Genomic DNA, 15789 nt, shown 5'->3' on the forward strand with positions numbered 1-15789 from the left:
TGCCTTCCTGTCCTCTTGAATGTTCTGTTATTATATCTTTAATAATAAATTCCAACATCTTTCCAAAGACCGTTATTAAGGAGAGGGAATAGGGGGGCATTGCACTCTGAGAAAACTGTCCACATTATGATTTTCTGTCACGTAAAGCTGCTCCAAGAAACAGGAGTTGAAAAAAAGTATTTACTCCCTGCCCCAACAATACACAAATTCCATGAGAGCAAATTTTATTCTATACCTAATTTTTTTGGTAGCGAGCTGCAAATACTGTAAAAGCACATCTCCGTAACCAGAATGGCTGAGGCAGAGGGATCTTTAAAGCTCATTATCATAACCTTACCTGTTCATTGGTTTTATCATGCAACTGCTGAATCTGAATTTTTAGTTCTGCATTTTGATGCTGAAGATCCTATTTTTGAAAAAAAAAGATTAAGGCAGCAACTTTAGTTTTAGAATTACAAACTGAATCATATTAGTGAATAGTTTAAAAAAAATACCTGTAATTTTGTCATATAGTTAACAACTGCTTCTCTATCATCTGTTAATGCAGCCTTCAAGCTATTAATTTCTTGTTCTTTTGTTTCAAGTCTACAAGAGAAATGAAGGTCAGAAAGCCTATCGATTATATTTACAGAATACTTTTAAACAATTAATCAAATATACTTACAGAATTTGTGATTCTTCATTCTGATAGGCTTTTATTGAATCCTAAAATTGCAATATATAAAATTGGTGTAATATACATTTAAGTAGATTACAACATTCTCAAAACACTCTGCAACTGCAAAGTACTGCTAAAAATGAGTGATAGTTATATGGCAGAGATGTGCCAAAAATGAACTTAAACAGTCATTTATTTTACATCACCAAACTAAGATATTCAGTGGAGTAATACAGCACTACAACGGACCCTTCAGCATCCCACATCCATGCTGACCTTGATATCATCTACACTAATCCCATTTACTATCACTTAGTGTGAAACCTATACCTCAGATAACTCTTCCTCAGATCCCTTCCAGCTCCTTACTCGTTTCCCTTCCATCTATTGTTAGTTCCTCCTGCTGCAGCTTGACCCCACCATCAGCCACTTATGCCCCTCGCCACATTTTCTTTTAAACCTTCTGCAAGGATTGCTTGATTGCTTCCTCCTCGACTCCCTCGATTCTCATCCCTCTCATCTGACTAAAAAAATATCAGTACTGCCGCTGTTGCGGGCTCATGGAGATCAGGGAGCGAAGACACAGCACTCCCGTGGTGTCCAATCTCCCAGTCCCAACTGCCATCAGCTCCAACAGGCTTTGAATGGCCTGTTAAAGGAGATGACAGTAGTTTTATTTAAAATCCTGCGAGCATGGGGTCTGGACCTATAACTGGCAAAAGCCATGAGGGGTTCCAGAAAATGGGGAGACCAATCCCTGTCTGAGAAGCAGAGGAGACAATCCACAGGAAAGTGACCACAGCGGCAGACCAGTGAGGGGTCTGTGGCTGAAGGAATCATACAGGCCGCAGGCTGGTGGGGACTTGAGACGAGGAACCCATGGACTGCTGGAGACCACGGTCAAGGAACTCACATCAGACTGCTGGAGAGTAGCTTGAAACCAGCTGAATGGTTACTAGGTATCAGAACTGGGATGTGAGAAGGTGCCGAGGGCACTGAAGGGTTCCTAATCATATCGGAGGTTCAGATCTTGAACTCGTGATGCTGATGGTTTGGTTGGACTTTGTGCAGAGGTGAAGGCTTCGGGAGGGCTAGGGCAAATCCACGGAAATTTGGCGACTCTGGGCTTCTCTTTTGCCTCTCCTTCTCTGACTGTAAAACCCTTTCACACTTGCAAGTGGTCCCAGGAATTAATGGCGAATCGGCCTTTAAAGTGTCTAGTGTGAAAGGAAAATCGTCTCAATGCCAGCGTCAGATGAGAGTAGAGAGGGAAGAGAGAATAGCAATAGTGTGGAAAGTTGTTAGCGCTATAGCGCACAATTGATAAAGACCGTGGGGGGAAAAAAGCGATGGTAGAACTGACTTCCTAGAATGCTGTGTGGCAGAGAAACTCCTCCGTGAGTGCTCAGTGTATGCAGCCGTGCATACAGCCATTTCTCTGCTGCATGAAATTCTGGGAGGCAGGTCAGCCATCACTTCTTCCCATGGTTTTTCTATATTGTGCGCAATAGCGCTACCAACTTTCCCATGCTGTGTAAATTGTACACTATAGCGCTACCAACTTTCCCATGCTGTGTAAATTGTACACTATAGCGCTACCAACTTTCCCATGCTGTGTAAATTATACACTATAGCGCTACCAACTTTCCCATGCTGTGTAAATTGTACACTATAGCGCTACCAACTTTCCCATGCTGTGTAAATTGTACACTATAGCACTACCAACTTTCCCATGCTGTGTAAATTGTACACTATAGCGCTACCAACTTTCCCATGCTGTGTAAATTGTACACTATAGCGCTACCAACTTTCCCATGCTGTGTAAATTGTACACTATAGCGCTACCAACTTTCCCATGCTGTGTAAATTGTACACTATAGCGCTACCAACTTTCCCATGCTGTGTAAATTGTACACTATAGCGCTACCAACTTTCCCATGCTGTGTAAATTGTACACTATAGCGCTACCAACTTTCCCATGCTGTGTAAATTGTACACTATAGCGCTACCAACTTTCCCATGCTGTGTAAATTGTACACTATAGCGCTACCAACTTTCCCATGCTGTGTAAATTGTACACTATAGCGCTACCAACTTTCCCATGCTGTGTAAATTGTACACTATAGCGCTACCAACTTTCCCATGCTGTGTAAATTGTACACTATAGCGCTACCAACTTTCCCATGCTGTGTAAATTGTACACTATAGCGCTACCAACTTTCCCATGCTGTGTAAATTGTACACTATAGCGCTACCAACTTTCCCATGCTGTGTAAATTGTACACTATAGCGCTACCAACTTTCCCATGCTGTGTAAATTGTACACTATAGCGCTACCAACTTTCCCATGCTGTTTAAAAATTGTCCACTATTGCTAGCACTTTCCCACGGTCCCTTATAAAGGTTTATATAGGTCAGCACAACAACAGGGGCTGAAGGGCTCAAACTGTGCTGTACATAAAGCATAATTATGTTACAATTAAGTATGATTAATTTTGTTCCAATATAAGATAATAATACATTGATCAGGATTTAGGGCAGGTCCACCACTGCTCGATGCATCACTCAGATGTCACCGGTAGAAGGTAAAACAGTCCCAACTCCGGGAATGGCTCCTTGAAAGTATCCCAGTTAGGAGTGGTTAAGTGTGAAAACCCAAACCCCCATTCCTGGGGGTTCAGTGACCATTCAGGTCACTGAATGGTCGAATTAGGGGGACGGAAGTGTAAAAGGGACTTAAGAGATGCTTCAGCAATTTCTGCTTATGGCGAATCTGTCTGCCTTACAGCAGACAAAAGCAATTTCATGCAATATGCCACTGTTTTTATTACATGACAATAAATCGAATCTTGAATCTTCCCCTGCACCATAGGCAGTGTAACACATGTAATGATGCATCCTTCCTCACACTATCCAGGGATCTAAACTTCCCTTCTGAGAGAGACTCTACTCTCTTCTTCCCAGCAACTTCTTTTCTTTCCCCTATTATCCCGCCCCATTTTCATCCCTTTCCTACTCCAGCACACCCCCTTCCACCTATTCTCATCCCCCTCAGCCTCTGATTCCATCCTCGTTCACCGACATTTCCCCTGGATTCTTCATTCCCCTTCCCCTCTTTTGGTCCATCTGACCCTTTTGGTTCCTCTTGCCTTCCCCCCCGCCCAATTGTTTGGCACCTGCCAATCAACTGCCTCTGTCAGTTATCCTCATTTTGGTTCACCAATTCCCAATGTCCCCTGTCCAATCCCTCCTATACTCTCTACCCCCTCTTCAATCAATTCTACCCTCTTCATCTCTCTCTTAACTGTTTTCATTATCCCACCATCTCCATCTTTTATAGCTCCTTCTAGTCTGTGCTGAAGCTTTGTTTGTTGCCTAGTCCCACTGACCTACACCAAGTCCATCACCCTCCATACCTCTCCCATCCATGTTCCTGTCTAAATTCTTCTTAAATGTTAAAATTAAGCCTGTGTTCACCACTTCAGCTGACAGTTTGTTCCATACTCCCACCATTCTCTGTGTGAAGAAGTTCCCCCTCATGTTTCCCTTCATCCTTAACCTATGTCCCCATATATGTATTTTGCCTACCTGTATAGAGACTACTTACATTTAATCTGTCTATCCCCCTCATAATTTTAAATCTCTATTAAATCTCCCGTTATTCTTCTACGCTCCAGGCAATAAAGTCCTAACAATCAACACATTCCAGCACAGGTAGCTTTTGTCTCCACTATCACCATCCCCTTCTGTTCCACCCTGTATGATTCATCTTCCTCCAATTGCCCCCTTTTCCCTCTTGCCTTTCTCTTCTTTTAGAACCACATATTCAACTGCTTCCATCATGCCTCCCTGGTTCACCAATCTCCTCATTATATAGGCAATGTCCCCATAGCACTCTCAGTCTTAAGTTGGGTTGGAAACCTGACCATTCTTATTTTTCCCTTCACTGACACTGATCAACTTGCGTGTTCCTCCAGCAAGCTTTTGCTAGCCTTTTTAATCCTCATTTTAAATCTATATTCCCTTTGCTATTAAACGGCTCTGTAATGGGGAGAAAGTTCCCTCTACATCAACCCAATTTATGCTTCACAATTTTCTAAACCTTTATCATGTTCCTTCTTCAGCATTCTCGGTTCAAAAGAAAAAAAAACAGCCCATCATTTTTCTCCTCACAACTGAGCATTCCATCCCAGACAACACCCTGGCAAATTCTCTTCTGCACCTTCTCCAGTGCATTTATGGTGTGGTAATCAAAACTCCTCACAGTACTCCGCCTATGGCCCAAAGTTTTTATAAAGTTGTACCATGACCTCCATGCTTCTATCTTTTTTTGCCCAGCCTAGGAACCAAAACTTAACTGACTGCATTCTTAGCAAATTCCAGTCAATTGATGATCACTTTTAAGCAGATAAAATAAGATAAAATGAAAGAATTTATCTGCAAATGCAGCAGTTCCAACATTACCAAGATTAATTGAGAGATAACACCTTTGAAAATGCAACAGAGCAAACTGGTGAAAAAATGCTGTCATTCACTGCTATATTTTGTTTGCAGTTCACTTCCCTCTTTCTCCCAATCTTATAAATTGCAAATTGATTTGCACATGAAAGCAGTTAATAATTAAACAAATTTTCAGGCAATATTTCTTACTCATGCCAATTTTGATCAATATGGGTAACTGAATATTAGCAGCAACCCAGGAATAATAAAGATTTTAAGAGCCACATTTTGAATAGATATTAAAGATATTTCTTTCTTGCCTTGCTGCAAAACAAAGAGGCACAATATTGCAAATTTAATGTTTCTTTGACCACTTGATTCCAGTTTAGAAGGTAAATAATTTGATAATATATACATTATTTTTCCTCATAATAAGCTGCTTCTAGATATGTAATCTTTCAGGTTCTTCTTTTGGAACTCTGCCATCATCTTCTGAAAACATTTTGGAGCAGACATTTCACTGGTTTCCTACTGTAGCTCTGTTTTTCTTTCTAAGATATGCAGGTTGGTTGCTTAATTGGTCTCGGTAAATTGTCCCTTGTGTTTAAGCCAAGCCAAAGAGAAGAGAATGTGGAAATTGATGGGAATGTGACATAATGAGTACGGATATGATTAGTATCAAAAAAATGAATGATTAACCACCAGAATTAACTTAGTGGACTGAAGAGCCTGTTTCCATGCTGTTTCTTTTATCACTAAATCAGTGGTTTTTCAACCTTTTTCTTTCCACTCACATCCACTTTAAATATTCCCTATGCCATAAATGGAGAAGGGTTCAGAGAGCTCATTGCTGTATCTGACCTGACCCTGTTGGTTTTCGTGCAGTTGGATAACCATGTTGAGGAACTTTGGGGGGCATCCGAGGCGCTCTAGTATTTGCCAAAGCCCTTTCCTGCTCACGGTGTCGAAGGCTTTGGTGAGGTCAACAAAGGTGATGTAGAGTTCTTTGTTTTGTTCTTTGCACTTTTCTTGGAGCTGTCTGAGGGCAAAGACCATGTCAGTAGTTCCTCTGTTTGCGCGAAAGCCGCACTGTGATTCTGGGAGAACATTCTCAGCGACACTAGGTATTATTCTATTTAGGAGAATCCTAACGAAGATTTTGCCTGCAATGGAGAGCAGCGTGATTCCCCTGTAGTTTGAGCAGTCTGATTTCTCCCCTTTGTTTTTGTACAGCGTGAAGCAAGGCTGCGTTCTCGCACCAACCCTCTTTTCAATCTTCTTCAGCATGATGCTGAAATAAGCCATGAAAGACCTCAACAATGAAGATGCTGTTTACATCCGGTATCGCACGGATGGCAGTCTCTTCAATCTGAGGCGCCTGCAAGCTCACACTAAGACACAAGAGCAACTTGTCCGTGAACTACTCTTTGCAGACGATGCCGCTTTAGTTGCCCATTCAGAGCCAGCTCTTCAGCGCTTGACGTCCTGTTTTGCGGAAACTGCCAAAATGTTTGGCCTGGAAGTCAGCCTGAAGAAAACTGAGGTCCTCCATCAGCCAGCTCCCCACCATGACTACCAGCCCCCCCCCCACATCTCCATCGGGCACACAAAACTCAAAACGGTCAACCAGTTTACCTATCTCGGCTGCACCATTTCACCGGATGCAAGGATCGACAATGAGATAGACAACAGACTCGCCAAGGCAAAGAGCGCCTTTGGAAGAATACACAGAGTCTGGAAAAACAACCAACTGAAAAACCTCACAAAGATTAGTGTATACAAAGCCGTTGTCATACCCACACTCCTGTTCGGCTCCGAATCATGGGTCCTCTACTGGCATCACCTACAGCTCCTAGAACGCTTCCACCAGTGTTGTCTCCGCTCCATCCTCAACATTCATTGGAGCGACTTCATCCCTAACATCGAAGTACTCGAGATGGCAGAGGCTGCTGAAGATCCAACTGCGCTGGGTAGGTCACGTCTCCAGAATGGAGGACCATCGCCTTCCCAAGATTGTGTTATATGGCGAGCTCTCCACTGGCCACCGTGACAGAGGTGCACCAAAGAAGAGGTACAAGGACTGCCTAAAGAAATCTCTTGGTGCCTGCCACATTGACCACCGCCAGTGGGCTGATATCACCTCAAACCGTGCATCTTGGCGCCTCACAGTTCGGCAGGCAGCAACCTCCTTTGAAGAAGACCGCAGAGCCCACCTCACTGACAAAAGACAAAGGAGGAAAAACCCAACACCCAACCCCAACCAACCAATTTTCCCCTGCAACCGTGTCTGCCTGTCCTGCGTCGGACTTGTCAGCCACAAACGAGCCTGCAGCTGACGTGGACATTACCCCTCCATAAATCTTCGTCCGCGAAGCCAAGCCAAAGAAGAAGAAGATGCCATAAATGCTCTACGATTAGTAAGGAATTGCTTAATGTGGGATGTGGATGGAAAGAAAAAGTTTGAAAACCACTGTTTTAATCGTACCTAAATGACTCATTATGTGCACTGTTTCATAACTCCAAAGGAAATGGGCCCATGACAATTTTTCTCAAGCAAAATATTTCAATAACAATTGGGTCAGTCATTCTCAACCTTCCCTTCCCACTCACATACCACCTAAAGCAATCCCTTACTAATCACAGAGCACCTATGGCATAGGGAATACTTAAAGTGGTATGTGAATGGATAGAAAAAGGTTGAAAATCACTGATTTAGTGATAAAAGAAACAGCATGGAAACAGGCTCTTCAGTCCACTAAGTTAATTCAGGTTGTCAATCATTCATTTATTTGATGCTAATCATATCCATACTCATTATGCAATAAATAAACCACAAGAAAGCAAATCCCATTTTGATATTTACCTGTTCAGCTTTCTGAAGCTGGACATTTTCTATCTGCTTCTTGAGTAAATAATTTTCTTCTTGCAATTCCTAAACATTTTAATAGAACAATATTATTCAAATTGCAAGAAATGAACTGTGAATACATACATGTTAATTAGCATACTGTCATTTCATAGAGCAAGTATAGCACTGGACTGAAGCAGGAGAAAATAACACGGCATGGATAAATATAGAAAAATAACCAAGTACCTGAATTCTTTGGCCATTGTTTTCTGATTCAAGCAACTTCTTTTCCAACTGGTCTTCAATTTTTTTAATCTTTTTATCCTTCTCAACTAGACTAGAGTGGCAAAGGCAAGTTAATAACCATACAATTTCAACCAGTTCTTCAAATTATCTTAATAGAGTACTTACGTTTCCTGGAGTTCTGTTGCCACAGATAGTGAATCCTCCTAAGCAAGGATAAAATGAACAAAATACAAGTTAGGATCAAAAGCTAACATATAGCAATTCAAATTGAAACAAAGCATTTTCCATAAATAACTTTAGCAGCATTACCCAAAATACAAAATTCCTTCCAGGGGAGAGGGGAGGGTGGGGGAAGGGGGTAATGGACAGAAATTGTGGAGATCCTACAACAAATAACTGCTGAGACTATCAGATTAGGAATAGTCACCCAAGTAGAGGAAATGTCTAATGTAAAGAAGAAAATGAGACCAAAACCTCAACCATTTTTATTAGCAACATCAACAGCAATTAAAAAAAAACAATGAGTATTTACCACCATGACTCCATATTCCAGATTAAAATTTTGGCTTCCCGAGTCAAAATGACAGGCATACAAAAGATTGTGACCAACTGTTAGCAAAAATATGGACTGTTTTTCACTCCACAAATGCTGTGTATTTTCAGCAAATTCTATTTTAACTGACAATAATTAATACACATTAAATACACAGTAGAAGTTTATCAGCCTGAGAAATACCAGTAGAGAAGAATCAAGCATTGATCTAGAGGAAAATGGGTTATGAGAATTCATTACATAGACTTGAAAACAGTGGAGAAAAATCCTCACATTAAATTTAAGATTTATAGTTTAATTTATGGTAATAGGAGAATGTGGGCATTTATGAATTCAAGTTCAGTAGCATTATAAATCTAAATTTTATGAAAGAAAATACAATTGTATTTGCCAATCAGTGCAAGTCCAGTGGAACCCTGATTTAATGCAACCCAGTTTAACATGAACCCGGATATAAAGCAATCAGCCAGTGGACCCCTTTTTTCCCCCCTTCTTTCTGGAAATTAAAATGCTTTCAGATCAAAATGGAACGGACCATTAGAAGACAAAAATCTTTTTCAGTCAATGATGAGCTTCACGCACTTGACGCGATCAAAAATAAAATTCACACCGAAGTTGCACGTGACTTCAGATTACCTGAATCAACACCTCATGACTGGAAATCGCAGGAAGATAAGGTAAGCGCATCGCTTTGGAAAGCTGAGAAAGAGGCATGACTAAAGAAAATAAATGCCTGAAGACAGCCAAAGATGTCAGGCTCAACGATTCTCTGAATGAGTGGTTTGTTCAAACATGCTCAGAAGGCCTCCAATTTCCGGGGCTATTCTCAAAGCTCAAGCCAAGAAGTTTGACCAGCTGATCAATGAAGAAACTGCACAGTTCAAAACTAGCAATGGATAGCTAGATCGGTTTAAACACCGTCACAGGATTTCTCAAGTGTTAGCAGCTGGAGAAATTCGCTCACCAGCAGTGTCACTGCCAGCGAATACCCGGCAGAATTAAAAACTCTCTTACAAGAAGGTGGCTACGTCGAAGAATAAGTGTACAACTGTGATGAAACAGGCCTCTGCTACAAGATGATCCCAGATTGCACACTGTCTAGCAAAGGTGACGCTCATTGACGTGAGGGGTTCAAGCAACACAAAGATTGTGTGACATTGTTGTTTTGTGTTACCAAGACTGGAACATAAATTAAAACTGCTCATGAATGGCAAATTTCACTCGCCCCACTGTTTCCACCATGTCAACATGAATTTGTTACCGTTCGATACACGCATAGCAGCAATGCTTGGATGACCAGTGTCACCTTTGAGGACTGGTTTCACAAAACTTTTGTCCCTGCTCTCCGTGCTCATCAGAGAGCTAGAACCCAAAGCTCTTCTTTTGCTTGACAACTGTCCTACCCACCCGCCAACTGCCAATCTATTAAGGCGCGGTGAAAAGATCAGAGTTTCTTACCTCCCAAAGAACACACCTAAGATCCACCCACTAGATCAGGGGATCATCTCAGTGTTCAAGTAGAACTACAGGTGTGAATTAATTCATAGAACTGTAGACGAATCAACAACGCTGGAAGACTATCTGAAAAGTATGAACATTAAAGAAGTTTGCCACTTTGGTGGGAAGGACTGGGTAGTAGTCAGCCCCTCGTGTGTGGAAAAATGCTAGAAGGGTCTTGGCCCAGCTCTTTTAAAAAAATCAGAAAAATCCTCCAAAGGAGATGATGAGCAAAAATTCTACAGCTTCACAGTTGAAGAGGTGGGTAAGGTGCAAAGGCTGTTTCAAATTAGCAAAGAGGATTTTCACCAGTGGTACTATGCCCTTGACAAATGCCTAACATATGAACATCTGAGACACTCTGAGATCATCATTATGTTACTATAGCGCCGGTTCCCGAACCACAGGAGGATGACGATGAGGAGCCTCTTCCCCCACCCCCAAAAGTGTCTGAAGTCATTGAGTACCTCAAGACTAATCTACATTGGCTGAAGACCCAGGATGTGGACCACATAAAAATTCTTCTCCAGCTCAAAAGCATTTTGGATTTTGCTCGCCGCCAGCGGCATGCTGCATTGAAGTAACAAACACTCAATTGCTTTTTTAATAAATAAAATGGTGATTCTAAGAAATAAAAAAAATGTGCAAATGTGTTTTTTTTTTAAAACCACCATTTTCGTGACCCTGATTTAGCACCACTCTTTTTTCTCTGATCCAATTGTTTGGACCCAAACCATTGCATTATAACGGGGTTCCATTGTATTGAATAAATACTTACTTGAGTAGCAATTTGAAAACGTAGCTGCTGAATCTCCAAATTCAATGTATTATTTTCTTGTAGAACATCCTATTAAAACCAAAAGTAAAAATTAAAGCTAAACTTTTGAAAGACACAGAATAGAAGATACTCATGCATTTGGTGCTCATGTATTTTCAGCAGTAGATATCAAAATGTAATAATATTTGGAATTGTTTAGTCAATTCAGAAGTATTAAGTTGACAAAATGTGTTTCTGGGCACTTGGAGGAGCTAATTCAAGAGATGTGCAAATGATGGCAACTGAAAAAAACTAATGAATGAACTACAGTAGATAGAATGAAAAACCAAGAGCTTGTTGAAATTATAATTCAAAATTAAATTTTAAACAATCTATTAAAGGCACATATCATATATGCCAGCGTACAAGATGATCCAAAATTTTAATGTCACTTCAAAATCGGGTCGTCTTAAACGCCAGATCTAAAATCCAAACCTTGACAGCGAAGTTTCAACACCACTGCCATCTTCCAGCTCCACCACAATCTTGTGCGTGTCCTGTCAGTTATCAATGAAGTCCCAAAGCTCCCCCATTGGGGCCATCCCCCCCCACCCCCCCCCCCCCCCCCCCCAGTCCAACTGTTGTCTGCTCTGTACAGGCTTTAAATACCCTATTACAGGAGCCAATGGTGGTTTATTTTAAAATATGCTACGAAAATTAAAACCTTTACTGTGAAATTTGATATTTAAAATATTACGATTTGCTTTAAACAGCATCTATTAGTCAGTGGTAAATGCCAAATTTGGTGTCGTCTTATACAAAGGGTATCGCTCAAAGCCTACATTTCAGCTGGAAATTCTGGGGTCATCCTGTACACGAGTCATCCAATATGCAGGAATATATAGGAGACATTGTCCATATTGAGTGCAATTTTTTTTTAGCAAAACGTGTTAAAGCAACAAAAAGTTCACCGTTTTGTAGGTGTGACATATATTTGTATTTATTGTACTTTTCCAAGAAGCAAAGTTGCACCAGTTTTGTTTTATAACTACACATGAGCTGAATGAGTTGCTAATGGGGCCTGATTTCAGGCGGCATAAAATCTCGAAGAACAAGGAAACTTTAAAAGGCAATTTTAAAAAGATTTTGTTTCGTCCTTTTTCCATTTTCTTTTGTAAGATCTTTCAGAAACGAAAATTAGATGGTCACTAATTTTAAATAACGTATTTAATTTACCTGAATTCCAGCCATTTTGTTGGCAGCTGCTTCTGTATTATCTGCCAATTCAGCCTTCAGTTTACTAACTTCTTGTTCTTGCACTCTAATTCTTTGAGCAAAAACAAAACTGAAGTCAGAGTAGCTGTTATTAACTAAATGTTGTTTCAACATTTTAAAAACTACTTACACTTTCTCAAGATCTTCCAATTTTGGCTTTGCAGAAACCTAAAAGAATGAAGAGTCATCAAAATTTAGAAATGTCAATTTTGTGTCAACAATTAGATTTTTTTTTAAAGTGGAGCTTGTCATCTTTCTAAACTAGAGTATGATAATAATCAATTGTAACTATTTAAGGCAAAAATTAAGAGCTAATAACTTTGTTATATTTATGCAGTCAAGGTAAGACCAAATGTACAAGGTTATGGATCCTTTCCAAGCTATCTTATTAGAAGCTCAAACCGTGGAGACATTTCATTACCTGCTGAGCACTTTGTACTTCAACTCTGAGCATCTCATTTTCTTCTTGCAAAGCCTGGAAGGGTGCAGGGGAGGAAGAGTGGAGAAGATAAAAAGAACAGCAAAACTGTTTTACAAAAACAGATGAAGCTTCATTACCAAGTTTCACAGTCTGAGCAAATTTACAAACAGAAATAATGAGAGGGCAAAATGGCTGCTGCAGAAAAAAAAACAAAGCAAAATTTACAGATTGAATACCTGAATTGTTTTGTCGTTACTTTCTATTGTAAACATCTGAGATTCCAATAGGCCTTTAATAGAATTCATTGTTTCATTCTTCTCATTAATGCTATTGTCAAAGAAATTATTATTAGCATGTAAAATAAATTTTAATTAAAATTATTACTGCTCTACAACCTTGTACTTACATTTGTTGAAGTTCTGCTACTTGAGATGAAGAAATCTAAAAATATACAAGATAAAACAAGATATTATTTCCTTTAAAAATCAAATGGATTACTGACAACTGCTTGGAAATTGCTTGGTCACCAGCTATGATTTTCTATGTAATTTATCCATCTTTAAAAATTTTTTAATCTAGAGCAAAGGGGAAATGCATATTACTTCAAAATATCTAAAAATGTTATCACAAAACAGCCCTAGTTCAACTTTAAAATCTAAAAACAAAAGCTAGACTCATTGAGTTAGATTTGAATTCCATTTCCTTCACTATCACCCGTTCTGTCCTTCCACAACTATATTCTTATTTCTCTCAATTTTCTTTGCAATTTTTCTCTCATGGAATTGCATAATAAAAATGTAAATAGTTAAAAAATAAGATCAATTTTATTTTAGGTAGAACTTCTTTTGGTTTTAATACTCTGTTGGGTTTTGTATTTAAAATTAAAACATCATAATTCATTTGTTCATTCACAAGATGTACTTTAAAATAAAAGGGCCACGTTGAACTAAATTCCATTTGTTATCCTGCCCAACAGCAATTAGCTAGATTAGATGTAGGCCTCAAATAGATGGTGTAGAGATGGAAAATGACTTGGGATTCCACGTCAATGACTTCAGCTGGCTTTTTCTTTAAAAAACTTATATAAAAGCCCATGATAAGAAGCAGCTAAAAACTAACAAAATTATTTTAAATGGTTAAATAGTGGAAGCTTAATTTTTTTTAATCACTAGGGTATGAATTGAATAGTAAACTAAATGAAATTAATGAACTTGTCTAGTACAATGCAATGAATAGAAACAAGAATCTAGTCTGGTTTAGAATTTCAATTCAAAGTTCTAGGTTTTTACATGTTGAACTATACACAAGGAAATTTCCTTTTGAACCACTGGCCAAAATTTCTCAATTTGACCAAAATCTAATAGTAAGAAATAGAGAAAAATAAGAAGCCATTCAGCCCTTCCAGCCCGTTCAATAAAATCACAACTGATTTTCCACTGAAACAATTTTCCTGCCGTATCTTTCATATTTCTTTCTTCTTCAAAATACAGAAACCTGTCAATTCCAGTTCTTAATCCTATCTTCATCCTCCAGGTTGGAAAAATCTAAAATTTCACGACCATCTGTGTGAAGATCTCTCTCTTAATTTTGGTCCCAATGGACTCAAATTAGTGAACTGCAGAACAATCTAGCACATCTATTTTGAGTGCATGTTATGATGAAACAGGATTTTGACCCTATTCAAAACACCTCAACCAAGGGCAACATGTTCTATTTCTAGTGTACTATGTCCGCTATGTATTTTATATGCTTCCATGAGGTCATCTTTCATTCTTCTAAACTCCATTGAGGTCTTGTCTCCTTAATGTCTCTTCCTATCACAGTATTGCCATCCAGGAATTAAGCTAATAAAGTATACTTGCTATAGAGAGAGTTTATTTTGAGTAAGGAGGCCAAAATTGCCATAATACACCAGGAATTGTCTCACTAACCTATGTAATTGTAATGAAATATCATGAACGGAAATCTTCCTGCAATACTGTTGGCCTTACCTCATGCTTGGTATACCTACATGTTAGCTTTCAGTGACTTATATCAGATGTTCTCAATTTATATGCAGAAATAAATAATCTCACATTTTTCCACTATATATTCCACCTGCCTTGCTGTTGCCCATTCACTCAGATTTTCTATATCCTCTTGGTTGATGTCAAATAAATTTCAGCCTGAAAACTCTGGAAAACATATCGAAGCTCATAGCTCACCTATAATGCAACTGTTTTCAAAAAAGTGATTAATGGATTCAATTAGAGTGAAATTTTTAATGAAGCAGTTAGCATTTGTAATGCACTCCCAGAAAGCTCTCAAACAGCTTAAAAAATCATTTATATGTTGTAATAATATCCTTCATTGAAAAGGTAGAGGATATGTAGACAATATTAGAAATTAGCAAGAATGATTTGAAAGTTGGGATCCACAATTATTAAATAGAACAAGGATTTTCTGATCAATTCTCAAATGTTCTATAGAAGGGATGATGGTAAAATTAAGATGGGGATTTCAAACGATCACATTTGAAACAGTTTTCATCTGTTTTTGACAGGAAAATATAGCCTGAATGCCCATATTCTGCTGCATAGTTTACAAATACTTCAAACATGATGAACCACTTAGAAATCAGATAATTCTTTTCTATCAAACCTGAAGGTCTCCTGTGATATTTCACAAAAAGTGATGAGTGAAATACCAGGAGATTGAACTTTGCTGCAGATGGCCTGCATTCCCATCGGATTTACAACAGCAAATGCGATGCAACACAAATAAAGATATTACACTTCCTTTTGGCATCAAAAAGAACCATTTATTATTAAGATTAATGTAACATATTAATTGAAGAAACTTATTTCAGAATCAAGTCTGCAAAAAAAATCTAAATATATAATTACACTGCACATGGCAAACTTCATGCAGACTTTATAATCAAGGAGAACCTGACAATTAATTTTTTGAAGCAGTTTCAATCATGCAGTATTAGCAATTCTCACCTGATAATAATTGACAGTCATTTAAAAACTCCCATGAGTGGATATGATGTGAAAGTCCAAACACACAACAAAACCTTGCTTCAAATACCATAGTCCAGAAAATTAAAAAA

The 15789-nt window shown here is 38.9% G+C and overlaps 1 protein-coding gene across 9 annotated transcripts in view; it reads right to left on the reverse strand.

Moving 5' to 3' along the window:
- Nucleotides 1-15789, reverse strand: part of ktn1 (kinectin 1) — a 223205-nt gene that overhangs the window by 39337 nt on the left and 168079 nt on the right. For all 9 annotated transcript variants that reach the window (XM_069916952.1, XM_069916953.1, XM_069916954.1 and 6 more), the window contains 12 exons: nucleotides 13102-13136; nucleotides 12932-13022; nucleotides 12696-12749; nucleotides 12405-12442; nucleotides 12236-12326; nucleotides 11021-11089; nucleotides 8358-8395; nucleotides 8193-8283; nucleotides 7962-8030; nucleotides 665-705; nucleotides 495-585; nucleotides 338-406 (listed from right to left, as the gene is read on the reverse strand). In XM_069916952.1, coding sequence (XP_069773053.1) covers nucleotides 338-406; nucleotides 495-585; nucleotides 665-705; nucleotides 7962-8030; nucleotides 8193-8283; nucleotides 8358-8395; nucleotides 11021-11089; nucleotides 12236-12326; nucleotides 12405-12442; nucleotides 12696-12749; nucleotides 12932-13022; nucleotides 13102-13136 — 777 coding nt within the window. The remainder of the gene's footprint in view (nucleotides 1-337; nucleotides 407-494; nucleotides 586-664; nucleotides 706-7961; nucleotides 8031-8192; nucleotides 8284-8357; nucleotides 8396-11020; nucleotides 11090-12235; nucleotides 12327-12404; nucleotides 12443-12695; nucleotides 12750-12931; nucleotides 13023-13101; nucleotides 13137-15789) is intronic.

Source organism: Narcine bancroftii, chromosome 2, assembly GCF_036971445.1.
Source record: "Narcine bancroftii isolate sNarBan1 chromosome 2, sNarBan1.hap1, whole genome shotgun sequence".
In the NCBI taxonomy this organism is placed as follows: Eukaryota; Metazoa; Chordata; class Chondrichthyes; order Torpediniformes; family Narcinidae; genus Narcine; species Narcine bancroftii.